Genomic DNA, 24398 nt, shown 5'->3' on the forward strand with positions numbered 1-24398 from the left:
CCATTAGACAATCATAAATTCACATCTTCGGTAAAATGACCATTTTGCCCCTAAACTCAAAAATTAATTTTTATCGAATTTATTCGTATTTCAAGCCTATCCGAACTCTTTTTACTCTTATAGAAACCCTAAAATTCCACTATTTCACACCCTTATCACCTAATTTCACAAACTTTGCAAAATGGTCCTATAAGGGTTTTCATGATAAGTTCTTTCACAAAAGTTGTCTATTACACAACTAAGACTCATTTTCTTCCATAAAAACTCAGCAAACATCAGAAATATTTTCATGGCAAGACCCTAAACTTTCAACCATGTTGCAAGATAGACCTCTCATTAGAAAGCCTATGCTTCAAGGAGTCAAAAAATGTAAAAATTATTAAGAGAAACTTTCAAAATCACTTACTTGAGAGGCTTAATGTTGCTGAAATTTTTGAAGCTTTCAAAACCCCATTCTTTTTTGAAAATTTCAGTGGAGGAAGAAGATGGAAAGGGATGATATCATCCTCCTTTCATCTATCTCTATTTTAGTCAAAATAAGTCACCTAAGCCACCTAATTTTAAAATTTTTGTCTCCTCTTGACCCTACGGCCGGCTATGCTCCTTTAAAAAGGGTCTAATTGCTCTTTAAAAGTCCAAAATTTTAGTTCTCTAGCTAATTGACACATTTGGGTACTAAAATGCAACTTTTTCCTTTTATGCGATTTAGTCCTTTTTCGCAATTGGGCTCAAAAACATTAAAATTAGCTCCCCAAATTTTTCATGCACTAATATAATCGTACTATAACCTCATAATTATAATAATAATATTTTTCCCAACTTTAGATTTGTGGTCCCGAGACCACTGTTCCGACTAGGCCCTAAATTGGGTTGTTACATTTCTCCCCCTTAGGAATTTTCGTCCTCAAAAATCTTACCGGAGAATAGATTCGGGTACTGGTCTCGCAGAGACTCCTCGGGTTCTCATGTGGCTTCCACGACCCCATGTCTATGCCACAAAACCTTCACAAGTGGTATACTTTTATTTCTTAGTTGTTTGACTTCTCGAGCCAAAATCTTGACCGGTTCATCACTATAAGTCATATCCGGAAGAATCTCAAATTCAGTTGGCGTAATTACATGCGAAGGGTTTGATCTGTACCAGTGTAACATGGACACATGAAACACATTTTGAATCTTTTCTAACTCCGGTGGCAAATCTAATAAGTAGGCAACAAGCCCTACTTATTCGGTAACCTCCTAAGGTCCTATGAATCGAGGACTCAACTTGCCCCTTTTTCCAAACCTGAGGACTTTCCTCCACGGAGAAACTTTCAAAAATACTTTATCACCGACTTTAAACTTAATTTCCTTTCGCCTCAAATCCACGTAGGATTTTTGCCTATCCGACAGTCACGAATCACTTTAACTTTCTCCTCAGCCTCTTTGACTAAATCAACCCCATGAATCTGATTCTCTTTCAACTTAGTCCAATATAAGAGCGTTCGACATTTTCGCCCATACAAGGCCTCATAAGGCACCATTTTCAAACTTGACTGATAGGTGTTGTTGTAGGCAAATTCAACCAATGGAAAGTATTTTTCCCAGCTTCCTTGAAACTCGAGAACACAACATCTCAACATGTCTTCTAAGATCTGTATTACTCTTTTCGACTGTCCGTCAGTTTGTGGATGAAAGGTCGTGCTGAAACTCAATTTGGTTCCTAAAGCCTCTTGCAACTTTTTCCAAAACCTCGAGGTGAATCTCAGGTCTCGATCTGAAACAATCGATAACGGCACACCGTGAAGCCTCACAATCTCGGAAACATACAAGTCGGCCAATTTTACAAGGGAGTAATCGGTACGCACTGGTACAAAGTGTGCTGACTTAGTTAGTCTGTCGACAATAACCCATACTGCATCTTTCTTTTTCAAGGTTAATGGCAAACTGGTCACGAAGTCTATAGTGATACGATCCCATTTCCACTCGGGAATCATAATAGGCTGAAGTAAACCTGAAGGTACTTGATGTTCAGCCTTTACTTGTTGACCTAGTAGACACTTGGAAACAAACTCTGGGATTTCTCTTTTCATACCCGACCACCAATACATTTTCTTAAGGTCGTTGTACATTTTAGCACTACCCGGGTAAACAGATAAACAACCACCGTGTGTCTCATTTAAAATCTTCTGAATAAGTTCATTGTCTTTAGGTACGCAAATTCTATCTTTGAACATTATACATCTATCGGTACTGATACAAAAATTTGCTTCAATTTCTGATTCACACTGAGTTCTCTTAGCTTGCAATTTCTCGTCACATTTCTAAGCTTCACGGATTTCATGAAGAAAAGTCGATATGGCCCTCAACTCTGCTAGGATCGAACCATTATTAGATATAGTCAACTGAGTGTTCAAGGCTCTCAAGGCAAACAACAACTTCCTGCTTAAGGCATCAGCGACTACATTTTCCTTTCTTGGATGGTTGTCGATAATCAATTCATAATCCTTTAGCAGCTCTAACCATCGGTGTTGCTTCAAATTCAACTCCTTTTGAGTCATCAAGTACTTTAAGCTCTTATGGTCGGTGAATACCCAACATTTCTATCCATACAAATGGTGTCTCCAAATCTTCAATGCGTACACTACAACCGCTAGCTCCAAATCATGGGTCGGATAATTTCTTTCGTGTGGTTTTAACTATCTCAAGGCATAGGCTATAACATTGCCTTCTTACATGAGTACACACCCCAAACAATTTAAGGAGGTGTCACTATAAATTACAAATTCTTTGCCCGACTCCGGTTGCACTAAAATTGGGGCTTCGATCAACAAAGACTTTAATTTCTTGAAACTCTGTTGGCACTCTTCGGTCCATTCAAACTTAGTTGCCATGTTATCAGTGTAGCTATCATAGAGAATCTGTTTAAAAATCGTTTATAGTATCCTGCTAGCCCCAGAAAACTACGAACCTCTGTTACATTCCTTGGCAGTTTCCATTCCACAATAGCTGAGACCTTACTTGGGTCAACTCTGATTCCATCACCCGACACAATTTGTCCTAGAAATCCGACCTCGTTGAGCCAAAACTCGCTCTTACTAAACTTGGCATAAAGTTGCTTATCCCTCAAGGTCTGCAACACAGTCCTCAAATGTTCTGCGTGCTCACTCTCATTACGCGAATAAATCAATATGTCATCGATAAAAACGATGATGAACCTATCCAAGTACGGTCGGAAGATGCGATTCATCAAATCAATAAATACCGTCGGGGCATTTGTCAATCCAAAAGGCATAACAAGAAACTCATAATGCCCATAGCTCGTCTGAAAAGCAGCCTCCGATACATCTTGTTCCTTGACTCTTAACTGGTACTAACCCGACCTCAAATCTATTTTAGAAAATATAGTGGCTCCTCTCAATTGATCGAAGAGATCATCGATCCTCGGCAAGGGATACTTGTTCTTCACTGTTACTTTGTTAAGCTGTCTATAGTCGATACATAACCTTAACGACCCGTCTTTCTTTTTCCCAAAAAGTACTGGAGCACCCCATGCCGAATAACTCGGTCTAGCAAAACCCTTATCTGTTAATTCTTGTAAATGTACTTTCAACTCTTTCAACTCAGTAGGGGTCATTCTATACGGTGCAATCAAGATTGGCGTCTTACCAGGAACTAACTCGATACCAAACTTAACTTCTCTCTCTGGAGGTAATCCGGGCAGCTCTTCCGAAAAAACATCTATAAACTCACAAACCACTGGTACTGATTCAATCTTCGGCTCGGACACTTGAGTATTCAGCACAAAAGCTAGATAAGCCTCATACCATTTTCTCAAATATTTTTCAGCGGTCAAAGATGATATTACCACAAGCGATTTATCCAAGTCACCTGGTCCAACCCAGAGAATATTCTCATCTTCACACTTTAACTCAATAATTTTCTTCCCACAGTCCACTACAACACTATGAGAAGTCAATCAATCCATCTCGAGAATTATATAAAACTCATTGAACGGCAATAAATTAAATTAACTGAAAAACAATGACCTCTAATTGTCAAAGGACAATTCCTACAAACTTGGTCAACTAGCACATGTCTGCCTAAAGGGTTGGATACTTTTAACATAAACTCAGTGGACTCTACTATCGTGTTTACATGGGGTATCAAATCCATACAAATATAAGAGTGGGTAGACCCCGGATCCATCAAAGCAAAAACAAATATATCATGAATAGAAAAGGTACCTGTAATCACGTCGGGAGACTCTGCCTCCTCACGGGCACGAATAGCATAAGCCCTCGCAGGTGCTCTACCCTCGAACCTCGCCACAGCATCTCTAGTGGGACCTCTGTTGCTAGCTCCACTGCCTGGGTTCTTTTGTGGTTTGCCTCTCAAAGGAGCACTACTCGCCCTCACATTTTGCTTTTTCTCCTTGTCATCAATTTCGGGGCAATCTCGAATAAAGTGGTCTAATGATCCACACCTAAAACAACCTCTTTCATTCACTTGACACTCGCTGAAATGGCGTCTACCGCACTATGGACACTCCGATCTATATGGTCGAGTGCTGCTGACACTCGTGACAGAAGTGGTCTGAGCTCTCGATGCCATGTTCTGCTTGTTCTTGTTTCTACTTGGAATTCCCACTGAAGCATTCGACCGGGTAGTAAATTCTTTGGATCTCTTAGATGACGACTGATGTGCTTTCCCATCTGTCTTTTCCTTATGTCCCGTGACTTAATGGCCACTTTCCTCCTCTCTTTCACCAGCTCCTCCGCCTTGCACGCTCTCTCGACGAGTGCCATAAATTATCTTATTTCTAAAATGCCCACAAATACTCTGATATCTTCATTGAGGCCATCCTCAAACCTCTTACACATGGTAGCTTCAGTGGATACACATTCTCACGCATACTTGTTGAGTTTCACAAACTCACGCTCGTATTCCGTCACAATCTTATTACCCTGTTTCAACTCTAAAAATTCCTTCCTTTTCTGGTCCATGAAACTCTGGCTAATATACTTCTTTCTCAACTCTTCTTGGAAAAATTCTCAAGTTACTTTTTCTCTCGGTACCACAGACACGAGAGTATTCTACCACAGATAAGTCGAGTCTCGTAGAAGTGACACGGCACACTTTATGCACTCTTCAGGCGTGCATGACAGTTCATCGAATACCCTCATGTTATTTTCTAACCAAAACTCCGCTCTCTCCGAGTCATCATCTACACTAGCTCGAAATTCCTCGACCCCTTATTTCTGGATCTTGTCTACCGGAGGCTTCTCTCTTCTGAACATTTCTGTACCTTGCGGAGCCATCGGGGCATACTGAGGAATCGGGGGAGGTGGGGGAGGTGGAGTGTTCGGGTTTGCACGAGCAAACTCCGTATACCAAGCATTAATCATTCGGAGGTAGGCTTCCCTAGGCCCTCCGCCTTGGCCCATACTCACGAGCTCACTCTCTACTGGCGCGGTCCCTTCTACGGAAGCCGACACATTACTTTCCATGTCATCCACCGTGGTTCTATTAGGATCCATTACTATATAAAAACACAATTTATAATTGTCAAGAATCGTCACACTATCAATATATATTTATGGCATGTATAGCTAGACTCGTATTCTAGCTAGACTCACGCTACGTTAGTTTGAGAATCGACTAAACCGTAGTTCTGATACCAATAAATGCAACACCCCTCACCCATATTCAATGCCGGAATAGGATTATGGAGCATTACCGAACTTATAACACATTTAAACATACACTTCATATACAAATTGTCAATTCATATACATTTCATTTACAACCAATCATTTTGTCCCTAATACGAGCCTACGAGGCTCTAAACATGCATTGGGAGTGGTTCGGGACTAAACTAATAACTTTGGAAACTTTAAGAACACTTAGAAAATTTTCTCAAAAATAGGTGACACACGCCCATGTGGCCCGGCCGTGTCTCTCACATGGCCAACAGACACACCCGTGTTACAGGTCGTGTGGACATTCGAAATGTGAGCACATGGTCGTGTCCCAACCCGTGTCCAACCTCGTGTAACTTTCTGACTTGGGTCACACGACCAACATATACGTCCGTGTGGCTAGCCTGTGTACCCTAAAAATAGTCATGCACGAACGTGTCAGGCCGTGTGCTAGGCCATGCTAAACCTGTAGGGTATACTGACTTATGCTGCACGGCCATGTCACACACACGTGTGTAAGACCGTATGGAGCATACTGACTTGATTTTAATTTCAGCACCAGGGGACACACAACAGTGTAATATAACCATGTGTCATAACGACTGAGACACACACTGTGTCTCTGCCCATGTAGACAAAAATAGGCTATTTACCGAGCCAATTTGCCACCCAAACTTATACACATCTACACCAAATTCAAATGGCACAAAAGATAGCATATAATAGGCATTCAATCAACCTATCTTAAGCATATTTCATACCATTTCCAACACTAACCAATACAAAACATATCGATACCACAACATGCCATCTAAATTCATTACCAAACTCAAATGTGCATTAATGCCTAGATTCACTAGCATACCAATATTCATAATTTAACCATTTGCTATCCATAATGCAATTTATCCACAAGCATCACATATCCAACATTCAAAACATCACACAAGCCATATAAACATATATATATACACATGATTCAATCTCCCAAAATAAGCCAACTTATATGGAAATATACAAAATCAACTTATAACATTTACAAGCCAGTTCAAACGGCTACATTTATCATCAACTTATAAACCAAAATGACCAAATTCCCTATACATGCCTTATACTCAAAACATAAGCTCAAAAAGTACCAAAGTGATAGTAGGATAGTGTTACAAAATCTTCGACGATCCCGAATCCAAGCTAACTTTGAAGTCACTAAAAACATGGGAAAATTAACAAAGTAAGCTTTATAGCTTAGTAAGCTCGTATGAAATAAACTCAATCTTAACATGAATATACAAATCATCAATTTGAACATATCAACATGTAATTCATTTAACTAACAAACCTTTCACATTTTCAAACATAATCTTATACATGAACTTCACAACTTCTTCGATTTAAGCTTATATGGTTCATGTGCATACTTGTACCATCTCGTATCAATCTCATACACAACCATGTCTTTTATTTACCCATTGAACCATTCAGAATACCATCAGATACTCAGGAAAACTATCACCGAAGTGCCAATATCATGGCCCGAAACCAACTCAATCTCATAACACATATACTGCTCACACTAGAGCTATCAACGGGCCTACTCACACAAGCTGTGGGTCAAGACGTAGCTACACGGTGATACTTACACAAGCTATCAAGTAACTATAACACATACAGGTATACTCAGCCACCAGTAAGACATACAGGACTAGCACCCGGATCACATAATCACAAAAATCCCTAATGACATGTCACTAGTATCCAAATCTATTCCTAAGTTTCAACCGGGATTTCTAATGTCGAATCGTTGTCGAATCATTGTCGAACATGTTCGTAGTCTCGTATTCATAGTTTATGCAATATCAAAGCATTTAAAATAAATTTGTAATGAAATTTATTACATGTAAACTTAACTCGGATGTAAAAATAACTAAACTGGTCGATTAGTCAAGAACTTTGTTTTTCCCTCAATCTAGATCCGAGTTTCGCTTTTCTTGATCTATATGTAATCAAAATTAACTTATTTAATTATATCCCTATTCAATTTAGTCCAAAATTTACATTAAGGCACTTTTACACATTTGCTCCTAATGTTTCACAACTTTTACAATTTAGTCCTTATTTCATAAAAACACAAATTAATGAAATTCAATACTAACCCATGCTAGCCGAATTACATATAAGTCCCTAGCAGCCCATATTTTCCATTTATTTCACATTTTAACCATAAAGTTTCCACATTTCACAATTTAATCCCTATTTTTTTCATTTTCACTAAAAATCACTTAACAAAACTTGTATAACTATCATCAAATATTCATAATCTATCATTAAACATCAAAATACTCATGTATTCATCAATGGTAACATCCTAAATCTTTAACAGTTTTGCAAAATAGTACCTGGGCTAGTTAGACCTAGTTGCAACGATATCAAAAACGTAGAAATCATTAAAAACAGAACAAAAATCATACTTTAATGAGCTATTAAACCATGGCCGAATGGAAAGCCTAAAAGAATGGCTTTCTTCTCTTTAAAATCAGTTGAAGATGATGACATTAGGTGAAGATTTTATTTTGTCTTATTTATATTAACTTAATTTCTAAATACCAAAATTAACCTTGGTTATAAATCATAAAAATAACTTAATACTTGTCCATACTTGTCCACTTATATTTCAAATGGTCTAATTACAACATAAAGACCTTCACTATTTAATTTCATAGCTAATAAACCCTTTTAGCTTATAGAACTCTAATTTTTCACTTTACGAGAATTTAGTCCTTTTTATCAAATTAACTAATCAAACGATAAAATTTCTTAACAAAATTTTCTCACAAACATATTATCATGCTGTAGACATTAAAATAATAATAAAATAATAATTTTGACTTCAGATTTGTGGTCCCAAAACCATTGTTCTGATTTGACTAAAAACGGGTTGTTACAAATCTTATCTCCCTAAAATTGCAGTGGAGCAGATTGAAGCTACAAATCTTATCTCCTTGAAGTTGTAGAGGAGCAAATTAAAGCTACAAATCTTATCTCCCTAAAGTTGCAATGGAGCAGATTAAAGCTACAAATCTCATCTCCTTGAAGCTGCAATGGAGCATATTGAAGCTATGAACCTCATCTCCCTGAAGTTGCAGTGGAGTAGATTGAAGCTACAATTTCTATACCTTTAAAGCAGCAGTGGGTTAGAATGAAGCTACAACAACAAATCTTATCTCCTTAAAGTTGCAATAGAGAAAGATAAAGCCATGATACCAAGTATTGCCTTCCTAAAGTTATAGCGAAGCAAATGCGGTAAAGTAGAGTAACCAGTGGATGGAAAGGATGAGCAACTTGAAAAAGAGGAGAACCAAAAAAGTCGAGATTCGGCAGAACTAGAAAAAATTGGTCATTCTTAAAGTCTTTGCTCCATTCCTGTTACACGACAACGAGAAAAAAGGGGCCGCTGTAATGGCCCAATTTTGTCCGGCCCAAACAAACAAACAAAAAATAAAACCAAAACTAAAAAGTCAAAGTCCATTTACAAACTAGATTGGCCTAAATAAAAAAGCCCAATAGCCCAACCTATCTACTGCACCTAATACCCAATAACCCAAAGCCCAATAGCCCAACTATCTTAAACTAACAGAAGGCCTAAATCCACCCTAAGTTGTTTCGGCGTCGCTCTTTCACCACGTTAACAGACACACCACCCGAAGTCTCTCATCCTCCTTTCACCGAAATAGCAAGGGGGACTCCTGTCGTCTCTGTTACCTCTACCACCATCACCTGCAAGAAAATAGAGAGACAAAAGCAAAAAGAACTGAAAAAAGATAAAACTAAATAATAATATCATGTATTTTATTTTGGCTATAAAGACCGAAAACAATTTGTAACAAAAAGGGTTTTTTTTTTGAAATAGAGAATCAAAAAAAGAAAAAATACAAAAAGAAACTACATGTTTTTTAAAGAAACGAAGGTATCTTTCTCTTTTTTTCATTTTTTGAATATTACATATATATAATGCGAAAGGTTCTTACCTTTACTGCCGTCGTCGGAGTCTCCTTTGGCCTAGAAGGCTGTCGAACCCTTTGGGGTTCACTTAAAGCTGCATTGGAGGATGATTATAAGTCGAAAACCTTTTTTTGTCGAACTTTGACCGAATCTTGGGTCAATTCCCTAGGAGACAAGAACAAAAAGGCTATTTTTTTTAGACTCCGGCCACCGGAGGCGACGGTCACCGTCACCGATGACTGGTGGCCATGGCATAGCACAGGCGGCTCGATGGCCAGATCAATGGAGAGCCGATAGAGAAAAAAAAGGGCTCAAATTGTTTCTTTTAGAAACTGAAACAAATTATTTTTTTTAAACATTTTTTTTACTTATATAACCCTATAAAACGACCTGAACACTAGCAGAATCCGCGTGTTTTCGCAATAATGGTAAATTTCAGCCCTAGTCCTTTTGCTTTTCAAACATTTTTCAATGAAGTCCTATTTCTGGTTTTTTTCCTTTTTTAAATTTACCCCGTTTAATTTTAGATTTTTTTTATTTTGGTCCCTCTAGGAAACAGTGCGCATAATGACGTTGGGAATATTTTCCCATTAGCCCTTGTTCTTTTTTCGTGTGTTATATTTATTTCCTTTATTTGGGAATATTTTCCTATTCGGCTCCTGTTCTTTTTTACGTGTTATATTTTAGTCCTCTAGTTACTTATTTATTTATTTTTATCACAATTTATGCTCTTAATTTCATTTAAATTTTGATTCAGTCCTTTATTTATTTAATTTCAACCTTTTACGAACTCTTTTATTTATTTATTTATTTATTATTTATTTAGCCTTTTTTATATTTAAAAATTTATATTGTTTATATTTCCTTTTATTTATGCATTTTTGCCAGTATTGTTATTATCAGTAATATTATTATTTTCGTTCATGTTAATATTATGATGATAACCATGACATGATTATCGCTATTATTATAAATAGGTGCATTTTTATTATCGTTATAGTTTCTTATTATAATTCATGAGTACAACTTTTTTTTTTATTTTCTTATTCCATTTATTTATTTATTTATCATTCTAAAATTATTATTTCATTCTTTCTACCATCTACCATTTTACCATATTTTGCTAATCACTATGCTATCATGTTAAAACCTATTTATCCGTTTTTACACCATGCCTAAATAAATAAAATATACATCATTTAAAAATTTACCTTCGTTTTATCTAACGAACAGAAAATACTTAAAACCGAGGCAATGTTCATTATTTTTGGAATTCGAGGAGTTGTGCTCTTAACTTACGGAGTATGGAATCTTCCTAAAATCGAAGTAATCGAATATCCTATTTAAATTAATAAAAAACAAGATTTAGGTAACGATCAAATGATGATTATTCTGATTTTCGAGAATTAGATGCATCGTGTCCTAACTCACGTGGCATGATCCTTCTTCTCGATTAACTTGGAATAAGGTCATTTTCTATTAAATTTAATTTAGTTAAGTCGTGTTTAAATTCTCTTCAAATTTTCAATTCTCAACACTAAGACATTAAGTAATCAACTAGGTACCAATTTTGGGCGTCATGAGGGTGCTAATCCTTTCTCGTGCTTAATTGACTCCTGAACTCATTTCCTGGATTTTGTAGACCGAAAATCATTGTTTTAGTAAATCAAACCTTTTATTAAAATGATCAAATTATGAGGTGATCCAATCACACCTTATAAAAATAGCTGGTGGCGACTCCATTTTCGTTTTTAAATAAAAGTCGATTTCCAAAAATCCAAAAATTCTGACTCAATTTTGACTTGACTATGGCATGTACTTCTAGACTCACTTACGAGCTCAATTTAGTCCGAGAATCGGCTAAGCCTTATAGCTCTGATACCAATAAAATGTAACACCCCTAACCCTAAACTGTCACCAGAATAGGGCTACGAGGCATTACCGGGCTTATACACTAACATTTATACAAAATCGAGTCATAACTTTACATTCCAGATCAATTCTTATCAAATTTCATCTTAAAATCCTTAATATGGGCCTCCGGGGCCCAATATATGTTTTAGAAGTGATTCGGAACTAAACTAACAACTTTAGAAATTTTTCCTTGAAGATAGGGGCACATGCCCATGTGGCCTGGGACACGCCCGTGTGGCCTGGAACATGCCCATGGGCAGATTCTGACTTTTCCACACGGTCTGTGCACATGCCCATGTGACTTGGCCGTGTGAAAACATAATTTTTGACCATTTTAAAGCTATTTTCACATACTAAACACACCCTATTCATGCCCAAAACATTTACTTATATATCTTGATCAAATAACATTCATCAAACCTTTCAAACTTAGCAAATTCTTATTCATTCATTTCATTACCTCTTATGGATTATGCACCACATTTACATTCAAAATATAAAACATTTACAAGTGACAAACACCAAACCTAGTACATGCCACATTTCTAAAAGATAGATGTATCACCAAAATTGAGCTGAGGTCAGGATTGACTTGGATGCTTGACTGAACTTCAACTTTACCTAACCTGCGCACGGAAAACAATCGTACGCTGAGTATTGGAAATACTCAGTGGTATTATCATAATTCAAATTATAACAACAATAAAATATCATAACATACATAGATAATTAGCAAATCATACATATAAATTCATACCAAACTGTCATATTTCTATTATATCATTTTCAATGTTAGATCCAATAAATCATCAATGAGATTTCAATTAACTCATGAACCTTTGATTCATCTCTCAACCACGTATAATTATTCAATTCACATTTCAAATATAAACACTTCATAAACCACATATAATTATTCAATTCACATTTCAAATATGAACCTTTGATTCATCTCTCAACCACATATAATTATTCACTTCACATTTCAAATATAAACACTTCATAAACCTTTGGTTCATGCCTTCAATCTCTTTACAAATTTCATCTCACATTCCATCTTACAATATCACTTTCTCATTTTATTCGATAGCTCAATTAATCAAATTCATTTGATTTTATTATTTCATTTATTTTCCCCTATTAACATGACTCGGACTTTGGCGGATACATGAATCCACCCAACACACACCAGAATGGCGGCCAACGCCTCATCGGATAGTTGGAAGCAAATAAGTGACGACCAAGGTCTCATCGACTAAGCCGAAGCAAAGTGGCGACCAACGCCTCATCAAATCTATCCGAAGTAAATATGACACACTAAGTGTCTCATCGACTCGAGGTTGAAGAATCCCTAAACTCTTCCTATCCTATGGCATGCCAGCTATATCCACTGTAGCCCGACTAGTTAATAAGGTATCAAAATCACGTATTCGTATTACTTTCACTTTCAGTTGATCGTAATCACTCGAATTCATATCCATCGCAATAACAATTCAATCGCAATCTCAAATTCACCACAAATCATTATACAATTCAATTTCACACATATATACATTCATCAATCAAATCCAATTATCACTACTTACCTCTCATTCAAATTCCATACACATATATTAAAATTAAATATTTAATAAGAAATAACTTGAATTATGATAATACAAACCGATATTTTTCACGAGCTATTCCTCGATCACTTTTTCCTTTCCCTTCTCATTCAACGACGGTTCCGGTGCTACGTTAGCTACGAACAATTATACAATTAAAATTTATCAATACACTAATTCATAAATCACATTTTCACTTTCTATCAAACTTTTACAAAAATTCCAATTTCGTCCTTTTTCCATAACCAATCTTTTTCTTTAACTTAATCTTCATATTTTCATTTAATCATCTCATTAATAAATCCTAGCTCATAAAATTTATCATAAAGCATAACTTTTGAGCTCCTTTCAATTTAGTCCCTACTTAAATCTAACTTAAAATTCTTTTAACAATTCACTCATTTCACTTCTAACTTAAATTTCTATCAAATTAACCCATAAATCCTCAAATTATTCATCTAAATAAACATCTAAAAATTCATTATTTTTCTTCATATTAACCTCATATATGTAGAACTTTGAATTAGGATTTCATACACATAAAAATCACAAGAAAAAGAACTAAATCAACTAACCAATCAAGCTTTAAGCCCTTAACCTTTAATTTTCCCTTTTTCTTTTTCTTTTCTTCTTTCTTTCTCTCTTTCACGTTTCTTTCTCTGTAACTTTCTATTCTTTTTATTTTGTTTCTTTATTTTATTATTCTTTATTTCATTTTATTTACTTAATTAATATTTAATTATAAAATATCTATATAATAACAAATAAAAATTATACATGTGTCTTTATACACACATGTACACATGTGTTAATCCTACACCATACATATGTCATTATCTCCATTAATTGATAAAATATAATAATAATAATAATAATAATAATAATAATTAATAAATAAATAAATAAATAAATAAATATCTTTAACTTAATAAATAAGTAAATATATATATAACATACATTTGTACTAATAATTTAAAAACACATGTATTTATTCTCTATCTTATACATGTCACTAATTTGGTTTAATTACTAATTTAGTCTTTTATTCTTTCTCTATTATAAAATTTATCTTTTACGCTCCATTCAATTTAGTCCTTTTTAATAATTAATTCTAATTAAACTAAATTCACCTAATCAAAATCTAATTCAACCCATAACTAACTTCATAAATATTTTTAATAAATATTTACGGACTCGTTTTCCTAAGACGATGCCCTAAATTCACTTTTCCGGTGCCCGTGAAATATGGGTCGTTACAGTTTCAACACCTAGTATTGACATTCTTTACGAACTCCAGGTCTGCTGGATATGTGTTTATGGAGTATGCGATCCTTTTTGTTCTTGGGGCTGACATTCTGGGCAGGCTTTGTGCCTGCTGGACACGTGTTTGGATGGCCTGCGGAGCTCGCGGTCCTTTTTGTGAACTCATTGGGTGTATGCGAGCTGAGATCGAGGCCTTCCCTAGGTTCCTGCAACTTAGATCTACGGCCTTGCCTCGAGAGCTAGGTCTCTGGCTTTGCCTGGCAAATTCGGTTCACGAGCTCGCTTTGATGTCCTCTCGTGGTTCGCCTAGCATTCAATCTTTTGGTGAGACCTATCTGGGTCATGGGTTGGAGACCTGAATCCTTTTTAGACTCGGGCCGATTATTACTGATATATAACAAAATTAAATTTTGAATATATAAAAAAATATAAAATCTTTTAAGGATATCCTACCTTTTAAAGGCTTTTTTATAAAAATAACCCAAATAATTTAATTAAGTATCAAAATGACCCACTTTTTTAATTAAACACGAAAATGACCTTAAATCTACAGTAAAAGATGGTAGAGCCAAATTATATGGCGCCACCAACTTGCCACGTCAGTAGGGAGCATAAAAAAATTAATTTTTTGGTAGAGCCATGTAAAATGGCGTCACTTGTATAAATATAAGGGAAATACTACAATTTCTAGAAAAATAGGGGACTTCAAAACAATTTTCCATTTTCTGGTGGAGCCTATTTAAATGGCGCCACCAGACCTGACACGCTGCTTCTGATTTTTTTATTTTTTTTAACTTTTGTCTTTTTCTTTAAATTTTTTCTTTTTTAAGTTTTATATTTTTTCTTATTTTATTTTGTTTATTTATTTTATTTATTTTTTGTTATTAATTTTAAAAAATTTGAAATGTATATTTGAAATATTTTATAATATATATTTTTTAAAATTTTAAATATTATTTTTAAATTATTTTTTAAAATTTTAAATATATATTTTTGAAATTATTTCTTATAAATTTTAAAAATATATTTTTGAAATTAATTTTTATAAATTTTAAATAATATTTTTTAAATATTAAATATATTTTTTAATAATATTTAAAAATTAAAATTTTTAAATAAAATTTTTATAAAAAAATTTTACATATAATTTTACATTTAAAATTTTTTTAAAATTAAAAATAAAAAATAAATAAACAAAATAAAATAAGAAAAAATATAAAACTTAAAAAAAGAAAAAAATTAAAGAAAAAGTAAAAAAAACAAATTTAAAAAAAAAACCAAAAGCAGGGTGTTAGCATAGATTTTTTGTGGAGCCATTTAAATTGGCCCAATCTGAAATTAAAAAATTATTTTAAAGTTTTTTTTTAGAAATTACAATATTTCCCTTATATTTATATAGGTGGCACTATTCTATATAGCTCTATTAAAAAATAATTTTTTTATGCTCCCTGCTAACGTGACAAGTTGGTGGCGCCATATAATTTGGCTCTACCAACTTTTACTATAAATTTAGAGTCATTTTCGTGTTTAATTAAAAAAGTAGATCATTTTAATACTTAATGAAATTATTTAAGTTATTTTGATAAAAAAACCACCTTTTAAATCTTAACTCTATAATTTAATAAAAAATAATTACCTAATATGAAGCCTACGATAAAAATCGTACAAATTGTTTTTGTTTCTGGCTTTTGTATTAACTAATCTAGCCACTTATCATACTGTGGGTAAGGAGTGTAAGGACTTGGTGACTAATTCAGAGTGGATAATGACAGCCTTACTTAAAGTTTCACTTGACAGGTGTGCCCTTCAATCATCCATTCTTACAAAAACAATATATATTTATATATATTTCCGTCCATGAATTATATTCTATCAATCAATCAGTCAATACTGGACCCCTCATGATTTGTCACCTCCCAATGAAATAAAACAATGTGAGCTGTTTTTTTTAAATAATTCTGCCTAAAATGGATTAAACTTGTGTTTGTGCAAGTATAGCATACTCGAACTCGAGGAAACATTTCAACTTTCTGAGAAAACATCAGCTTCTGATTCTTTCTGCAAGGACATGTAAATGGGATGGCTACCCTTAATCTCATTCCCTAAAAGGTCAGTCATGCAACTCTTTTTCCTGATCTGATAACTTCTGGTCACATTAAATTCCAATTAAACTTGAAATCGAACCGAGAGCTCGGCACTGATTTCTTCATTTAGAAGATTAAACCAGAACCCTTGCTGAAATTCCTTGCAACTTTACCTAATAAACGTTGGGTTATGAAATTGGGTCATCATGCATGGGGAAAGAAGAGGCTGCCATTTATTGTTCTTCCTTCAACAACATAATATACACTTTGAAGTAGTGATATTTAAGAGTTATCAGATCAGTAGGCTGAAGTGGTCAAAAGGAGTTATTTAAGATAAGTTGTAGAATCGGCAGCTTCAGCCTAGTATGCCATAGGATTGGGAACTTTGAACAGCCGAAAGTGAATTAATGCAGTAGAAATCTGTGACTAAATTTGCAAGAGCATAAATTCCCCAACTGTCCACTTAATTGCTTTGAATCCCATAGTCACCAAACTAGCTTAGATTTGAAACTGTCTTTCCATAAAACTTTGGAACTACTTTGGGTGGTGGGGAACTACTTTTGGCTTTGCTTTTCAACATCTTACCTTGGTTTTATCAAGTCAAAATAATATAACACCCCAGAGGCAAATCTCACATATTACAAAACTATTTAGCTACATAATTAGGTTTAACACTTACATTAATAATCATAATTAAGTTTATACTAACATACATATTCATTAACCTTAACCATAATCCATTCTGGAGGTTCCCAGACAACTTAATTATACATGGAACAACTTAACAAGAATATATACAAGGAATAGTCCTCAAGGCTTATGATGCTGGGTGTAAATGTAGTCCAAGTGAGCCTCTGAGATTATTCTTCTCTTCAAGCATTCATCATCTCCAGCATCACAAGCTTCTACCCCCAATAGCTGCTGCAAAGCATTGGAAAACAAAAACATCAAAATATTTAGCCAAATATTAAAAGATAGTGAGACGAAAGGCTGATGAAAAAGAGATAGGATTTGAAGCTTACATTCATTAGTTCATTGTCTTCCATATCCGCTGTTTGAGTAAGCTCTACCTCTTCTTTTCCTGCAGATGAAGAAGATAGGTTCATTGCTGCGGAAATCTCGGATCCAAATTCGAATTTCCTCGAAAACCGAATAAAAAAAATGGGGTGCTCACAGGCAGGCACTTACCTTGTTTGTTTGCTAGGGAACGAGCAGATAAATGGGAAGAGGAAATAAGAAACAGGAAGAAGAGAAGAAGAACACCAGAAATAAAGCTTTGCTTCATGGTTTTAGCCACACTGCCCTTCAAGTAAGCGAGAGAGAGAGAGAGAGAGAGTGTGTGTGTGTTGGGAATTGGAATGGTGGAAATGGAAGTGGGGATATGTTGCATATAAATACGTGCGAAGAAAAGCTTAGCACCGGAAGTTAATCACATGAAGGCTGTTTCACATAGGCCATAACCCCCCACAAACAATAATTATTTACTCAAGATGTGGGGCTAATGGCTAAAAAGTAAAAACCATGATCTTGGATTACAATAATATTTAAGTTGTTTAAACGTGTGACAACAGCAGCAATATTAAGAGGGGAGAGAAAGAGCTTGAGTCACTGTCTGCCAGGGTGGTCCAAGCAAAGTCCAAGAACTCTCACAGATCAATGTAATAGTGGTTTTGACAGCGTCTAACAAGTCAACCTTTTGGACATTGCTAACAGCTGTTGCCCATCATCACATGTTTTAAGTTTTAACACATCACCATGTTTTGACAAGTGTCTATTGATTGCACTTACGAAAACACCGTCATACAAAATGCTAAACTAATCTTTTATTAATTAATGTTGGGTCAGTAAAGAAAACATGGAGCATGAGAAAAGCATTCCAAAATACACACTACAAAGACCCCCACTCTTAATTGCAACCCCGCGTCAGCAACCTGCACTAACGGCAACCCCAACCAAATTTATATAATACGAATTTAAATCCTATCATAATTATAAAAAAATATTGATAATTTAAACACAAATATGAACTTAGCATTGTCACCCCATCAACAATACCAATCGTATCTTTCTAAATTGATAAGTTTTGGCAACTTTGAAAATGATACTTTTCCTAGATGCCAGGCAAGGATATGAAATCAAATTTTTTTATGCTGTCGGCCACAATTGATTAATAAGTAATTTCTATCATGGTTAGTAATGCCGTGGGGATTTGTTTATTCATGCATGGAAAAAGATGGTGCAATCTTTTATTTATTTTTTATTTTTGGAAAACGGTGGTTGCTGTTTCACTATAACAATGGTGGGGTGGGGAGGGAGCCACTTCATTTTTTTAGAGTATGTCAGATGAGATAGTGCTTTTGAGTTTTGTCGTCTCTTGATGGTGTTTTTTATGTCCGAATTAAAAAAATGGTGATTATGCTTCTCTTTTGGAAGATTTGAATTGTTCGTTACTTTGCAGGAAGAATTAAAAGCCTTAAAAAAAAAAAAAGACCATTGAAGGTATCGGATTCTATAAGTAAATCATATTAAAATTCGTCATTAATAAATAAGTTGGATCGTCTCCTTGGAATCAGAATGTGTGCTTGTATTTTCCTGTTAAGAATCACTACCATGAGATATTATTCTTCTTTTTATCAGTGAAACTATTAAGACTCTTAACTTCAATCCTTGCTGTTCAAAGCAAAATTTTGGAAAAACCATAAACAAATTGACCAACTAAAGTTTGAACATTTGACTCTACAGTACGTACATGTATCACATGCTTCAGTAGGATTTTTCTATATAATTAGGTCAATATATTATTTTGTGGTATATAGGGAACTCATTAATTTTGATAAAATAAAAATTTGGCACTGTTAATGCAGGTTGTACCTTGAATGAATATGAGTAGCTTGAGTGTCAACAAAGTCCAGCGCAGCCACAGAAGATTTTTAACACCAAATTTTGGTTGATATTAGATGTCAAATAATGTACGTTGCTTATATGTTTACCTACATTAAATTACAAATTTTGTACAATTATGTCTAACATTTTGATTTAGTAAAATATTTTAAAAAAAATTCTAAAACATACATTAATGCCCTCTTGCACTGGGAAATAACCTAACAAATGGAGGGCCAGCATTTTCTCTGTTTTTATGGTCTTTAAAATATTTTTTATGTATTCGAATCTTGATTGTGTTTGCATCAGGCGAATGATAAAATCTAATCTTAGCCCAACAACAAAGAAGAATAAATTCACTTCTTATGACTTCAAAACTTAATCCTACATGGAATAGATTGAAGGTGGGTGGAGTTGATTGTTGGAAAGATGTCATCTTTTTACCCAATGTTTTTATTCAAAAATAGAAGAACTCTTGCATACTATATCAATTTAACCTTGAATTACCCCCACCCGAAGGGCCCCTAATGGAACCTTAAATCTGACCATGCATTGGGAACTTCACCAATAAATTTGGCATTTTTCCACACCAAATTTGGCTCTTTTTACCAGCAAGTTGTCCTCATACCAATTTTATTATTCAATAAAAATATTCATTTAATAAATACATAGTTGCCCCACGCATAATTATTGTATGGTCAAGTTTTTTATTTTCATCCCTCTATTATCATCAAATTTAAGATTTAGTCTTTATATTTATATTTATCATAATTTTTTCCTCTAATTTTTGGGTTAATGTGTAAAATTTGTCATTATACTTTAGTTAAAATTTGAAATTTACTATTATATTTTATTTTGATTGGTATTTGTTATTCTACTTTTTGAACTACTTAATTTTACCACTATATTTTAACACTATATTAGATTTTGTCACTTAACTTTTGTTTTGATTGAATTTTGTTACTAAAATATGGTTTTTTTAATGAATTTTTCTATTCAAATTTAATTTAAAATAATTTGGAGAAAATATTTAATTAAAAATTATTTTAATTTTTATTTTAATAGTTAACAAAATTAATTAAATAATATAATATTAAAAATTAATAAAACCATTACTTTATAAAAAAATAAACTTTAAGTTTTTTATTTTATATATATGTTTGTTTTTCAAGTCTTTCTTTCATTAAACAAAAGTTCTAAGCTATACTAATTTTAATATTTTATAAGTCAATTCATTGTTAACTATTAAAATAAATTATTTAAAAGATTTTTTTGTTAAATTTTATTTTCAAATAATCAAAAATCAATATTGGGCAGTAATGTTTTTATTTTAAAAAATCAAAGTTGATGAAAAAAATTTAATACAATTTAAAGTTTAGTGACAAATTTCAATCACATAAAAATTTAGTGATAAATTTATCTATACTTTAAAGTGTCATGGAAAACATCTATTAAAATATAATACAACAATTTCAATATTCACCTAGTGGCAAATTTACACTTTAACCTTATGTTTTGTTAGGGGTATAATTGTCCAAAATTTTGAACTCGATACCCAGTGTCAAAAATAATTTAAACAAACACAAGTCATTTATCATTACACTAAGAGAATTTGACATTCATCCCTCTGCTTTTATAATGTGATAAGCTAATTTTTATAGTTCCAATTAAAATGTTAATGTAAGTATTTTTTTTTTCTTAAAAACATTTTATACTCATCGTGTTGACATGCATAATTTTGACCTTAGAATGTGTTTTAAACAAAAATCCAAGTCACTATTTTGACAAAAATAGTTAACGATGTTAACTATTTGAATTAATCAATGACATTATAAAAATAAATGGATCAAATTATGCTAAATTAAAGTATAATGATTAAACCTGTAATTTAATTATAGTAGTAGGGCAAAACCCCAAAATTTGACGTGATTGTATGGTAGAAACAAGAGTATCACGTTGACTCAGCAGCAGTAATCAGTGGCCAGGCTTACCTCTGCTGGATTCCTTTGGCCTTTGGAACTTCCGTGTCTCTTTGAAACATCTTGCTGGTGTAAATGGCATGAATAAAACTCAAAAGCCTTCCACACCACACCTGCATGCTGCACCTTTCTTTGTTTGCATTTGCAATTGCATGCATGGCATTGGCAGCTTCATTTCCTGATTTGATTCCACTTCAAGGCAATTTAACCCTTTATTCCTATCTCTTCCCCAAGAAGTGCTCTTTTTTTCAAAAGCAAAAGCTGCCAAAGTTACACAAACTTACAACTTTATATTACTAATTCATTCGCAACATATATGGTCCTATTGGAGGTCTCAGGATCTTTCTTAATTTTTACCGTCGGTCTTAATATTATTGTGGGTTGAGAGACTATATATACAAAGGGGGATATGCAAAGACAAAATAAATGAATTCTCTGTCTATGTGAGAGTTTTTAAATAAATATTAAATTTGAAAAATAGCCGATTGAATCTTAATTCGGTTGATATTAATATTATTGTCAGTGTAGGATGACGTTATGAGTTCGGGCATGCTAAATCTCCTTTATTCTCCTATTTAATGGTCGAGAGAATATAAACAAATGTGAAGGCTACTAATATTATAAATAAATTTGAATTAAACTTAGCCCAACTTCACCTATAATGGAGTTAGATTGGTTTCTCCACATTTCCACTAAGTTTAGCTTTTGCTTTTAAACGCTTTATGAAAGTGATTTTAATGCAACTGCTGGGGGAATATGCCTCCGAGTCCTAACTTCAATGCATCGACATTTCCTTCAAGATAAAGTGGGCACACTAGTCACAACTCACGAATCTAAAATACCCCCCTCCCCTTTTACTTTTGGTGCTCAATACATAGTTCCTCTTTCCGACCATCTTCCATCCTTCTGGTTCCTTTCTTGCTTTCCCTTTCTTGCTTTCCCCCTGCTCCTCTGTCAACTTATAAAATATGGTAGCTACAAGCTACAAGTCTCAAACATGTTTGAGTTTATGGAAACTAAGTGGTTGAGCTTGTAATTAAGAGTTAAGGGTAGTTAAATCTTGTTGACTTAGTTTTACATCACTAAGAACTTTAAGTTATGGTTCGAACATATAATATTTTTTTTATAAGTTTAAGAGTTATGAATAGTTTAAAAATTATATCAAAAGAAAGACGATGGCTAGAAGTTTAATATATAATGCATTAATATAGCAAGTTGTCAAATCCAAATTGCTCTTAGCAATTTTTTGTTGCTTGGTAGAGGTTCATAGGATCATAACACATGCATACACACAGTATTAACAAGTACATAAATGAACAATACTTTCGCCATGCTGAGGGGTAACCACCGTTGACCCTTCCTAGAACTCAATGAAGCCGGATGCAATAGACATAATAGGTGAGTATATAATAAACACTAGGATTGATAATTTAGACACAAATTTAGTTATTAATTAATAAGTTAAAAGTTTTATGTATGTGTAATAAGTTAAACACAATTATAAGTCCACCATCTTTCTTTCCTTTCTTTTTTGTTTACTAAATAAAATACAGCCGAGGGAAAACAAGAATATGTCAGAGAGAAAGATTTTATTTAAGAAAAATATATTTTAGTTATGGATCTTGCTCAACAAGGTTGAGATGGCCGAGTTGGTCTAAGGCGCCAGATTAAGGTTCTGGTCCGAAAGGGCGTGGGTTCAAATCCCACTCTCAACAAAATTGTTTTTAGTTTAATTTTGCATTCAGTCCGTGTTTTTTAGATTTTTTTATCATATTTTTCTCTGGTCTAATTCCGTCTTCAGTCCCTTTACTCCTTAAATTTTTAAAATTTAACACTCTAGTTTTTCAGTTTCAAGAATTTAGTCTCTTTAAAATTTAAATGTGCTATCAATTAGAACTTAATTTTTAAATAAGAACTTTAAATAATAAAACATCACATATTCAAAATTAACATAGATTGTTTACTAGTGTTATTTGTTTGATTTTATATGTTATTAAAAAACATTTTAATTTTTAAATCAAACAAATTAAGACTAAGTTTCTCAAAATAAAAGTAGAGGAATATAAATTCCAAAAGTTCAAAGAATATAAGGACTGGATATAGAATTAAGCCTTTTTCTTTCAACAGGAAATACCAAATATTACCGTTGGAGTTTTTTTTCTTCTTCTTCAGTCGAAATATCAAAGTTGAATTTTTTGACTGCGTGTTTTTTTGGCTTAGGAATAATTTAAACAAAATCTCACTATTTGATAAAAGAGATTTCAATCTTCAATATATTATCTTATTAAAGTTAAAAATATATATTTTTAACCTTTTTCAACTTAAATATATCAACTTTTTTTCATTTAATACAATCTTTTACTAAAATAAAAAAACATATTAATTTAATTTCATCATCTTAAAATGGAGAGAAAAGTTAAACATTTGTTAACTTTACTGATGTGGCATTACATGTGGATGCCATATCAACAATTAATTAATTTTAAAAAAATTAAAAATAAAAAATTAATGTTTTTAATTTTAAAAAAATTAATTAATTACTACTGTGACCAAGTATATGCCATGTCAAGTGTTAACTTTTCCATCATTTTAGGGTGAGTTTAAGGGCTAAAAGAGGCAAAAATTAAAGGGTGAACTACCAAAATAGTCCACCAAGCCCTTGTTTCTTTCACATGATTCTTAAATTGAATTTCACTCAAAACTGAATATCAATCATTCTTAATCAAATCTCGATTTGAATATAACTTAATTTTGAAACTAAAATTGGATCTAACTAATCAATATAAAAAACCATATCATTAATCAAATCTAAATATAAATTGAATTCTTTATATTCAAAACAATTTTTTTTCTATTTCTAAACTTTCACGGAATCGTGTAGATTATTCATTTCTTTTTCTTTTATTTTCTAACGAATAAAATTAAGCAAATAATAAAATTAATCTAAAACTTCTTGGATATTTCTAAGGAAGCTTGATTGGAAGTTGAGCATGG

At 33.3% G+C, this 24398-nt stretch overlaps 1 protein-coding gene and 1 non-coding gene across 3 annotated transcripts; one reads left to right on the forward strand and one right to left on the reverse strand.

Moving 5' to 3' along the window:
• Positions 1-17151: 17151 nt before the first annotated feature.
• On the reverse strand, positions 17152-18086 carry LOC107912787 (putative phytosulfokines 6). 2 transcript variants are annotated; one of them, XM_016841115.2, is made up of 3 exons: positions 17734-18086; positions 17568-17626; positions 17152-17463 (listed from the first exon to the last, which is right to left on the reverse strand). In XM_016841115.2, the coding sequence occupies exons 1-3, from the start codon at positions 17933-17935 to the stop codon at positions 17356-17358; spliced, it is 369 nt and encodes a 122-aa protein (XP_016696604.2). In that variant the 5' UTR covers positions 17936-18086; the 3' UTR covers positions 17152-17355. The 2 variants fall into 2 exon arrangements, with proteins under 2 accessions (XP_016696604.2, XP_016696603.2); XM_016841114.2 differs by having other exon boundaries at positions 17152-17466.
• Positions 18087-23038: 4952 nt separating this feature from the next.
• On the forward strand, positions 23039-23119 carry TRNAL-AAG (transfer RNA leucine (anticodon AAG)). Its single transcript has one exon. It is a non-coding gene; the product is annotated as a tRNA-Leu (tRNA).
• Positions 23120-24398: the final 1279 nt, after the last annotated feature.

Source organism: Gossypium hirsutum, chromosome A09 (genome assembly GCF_007990345.1).
Source record: "Gossypium hirsutum isolate 1008001.06 chromosome A09, Gossypium_hirsutum_v2.1, whole genome shotgun sequence".
Classification (NCBI taxonomy): domain Eukaryota; kingdom Viridiplantae; phylum Streptophyta; class Magnoliopsida; order Malvales; family Malvaceae; genus Gossypium; species Gossypium hirsutum.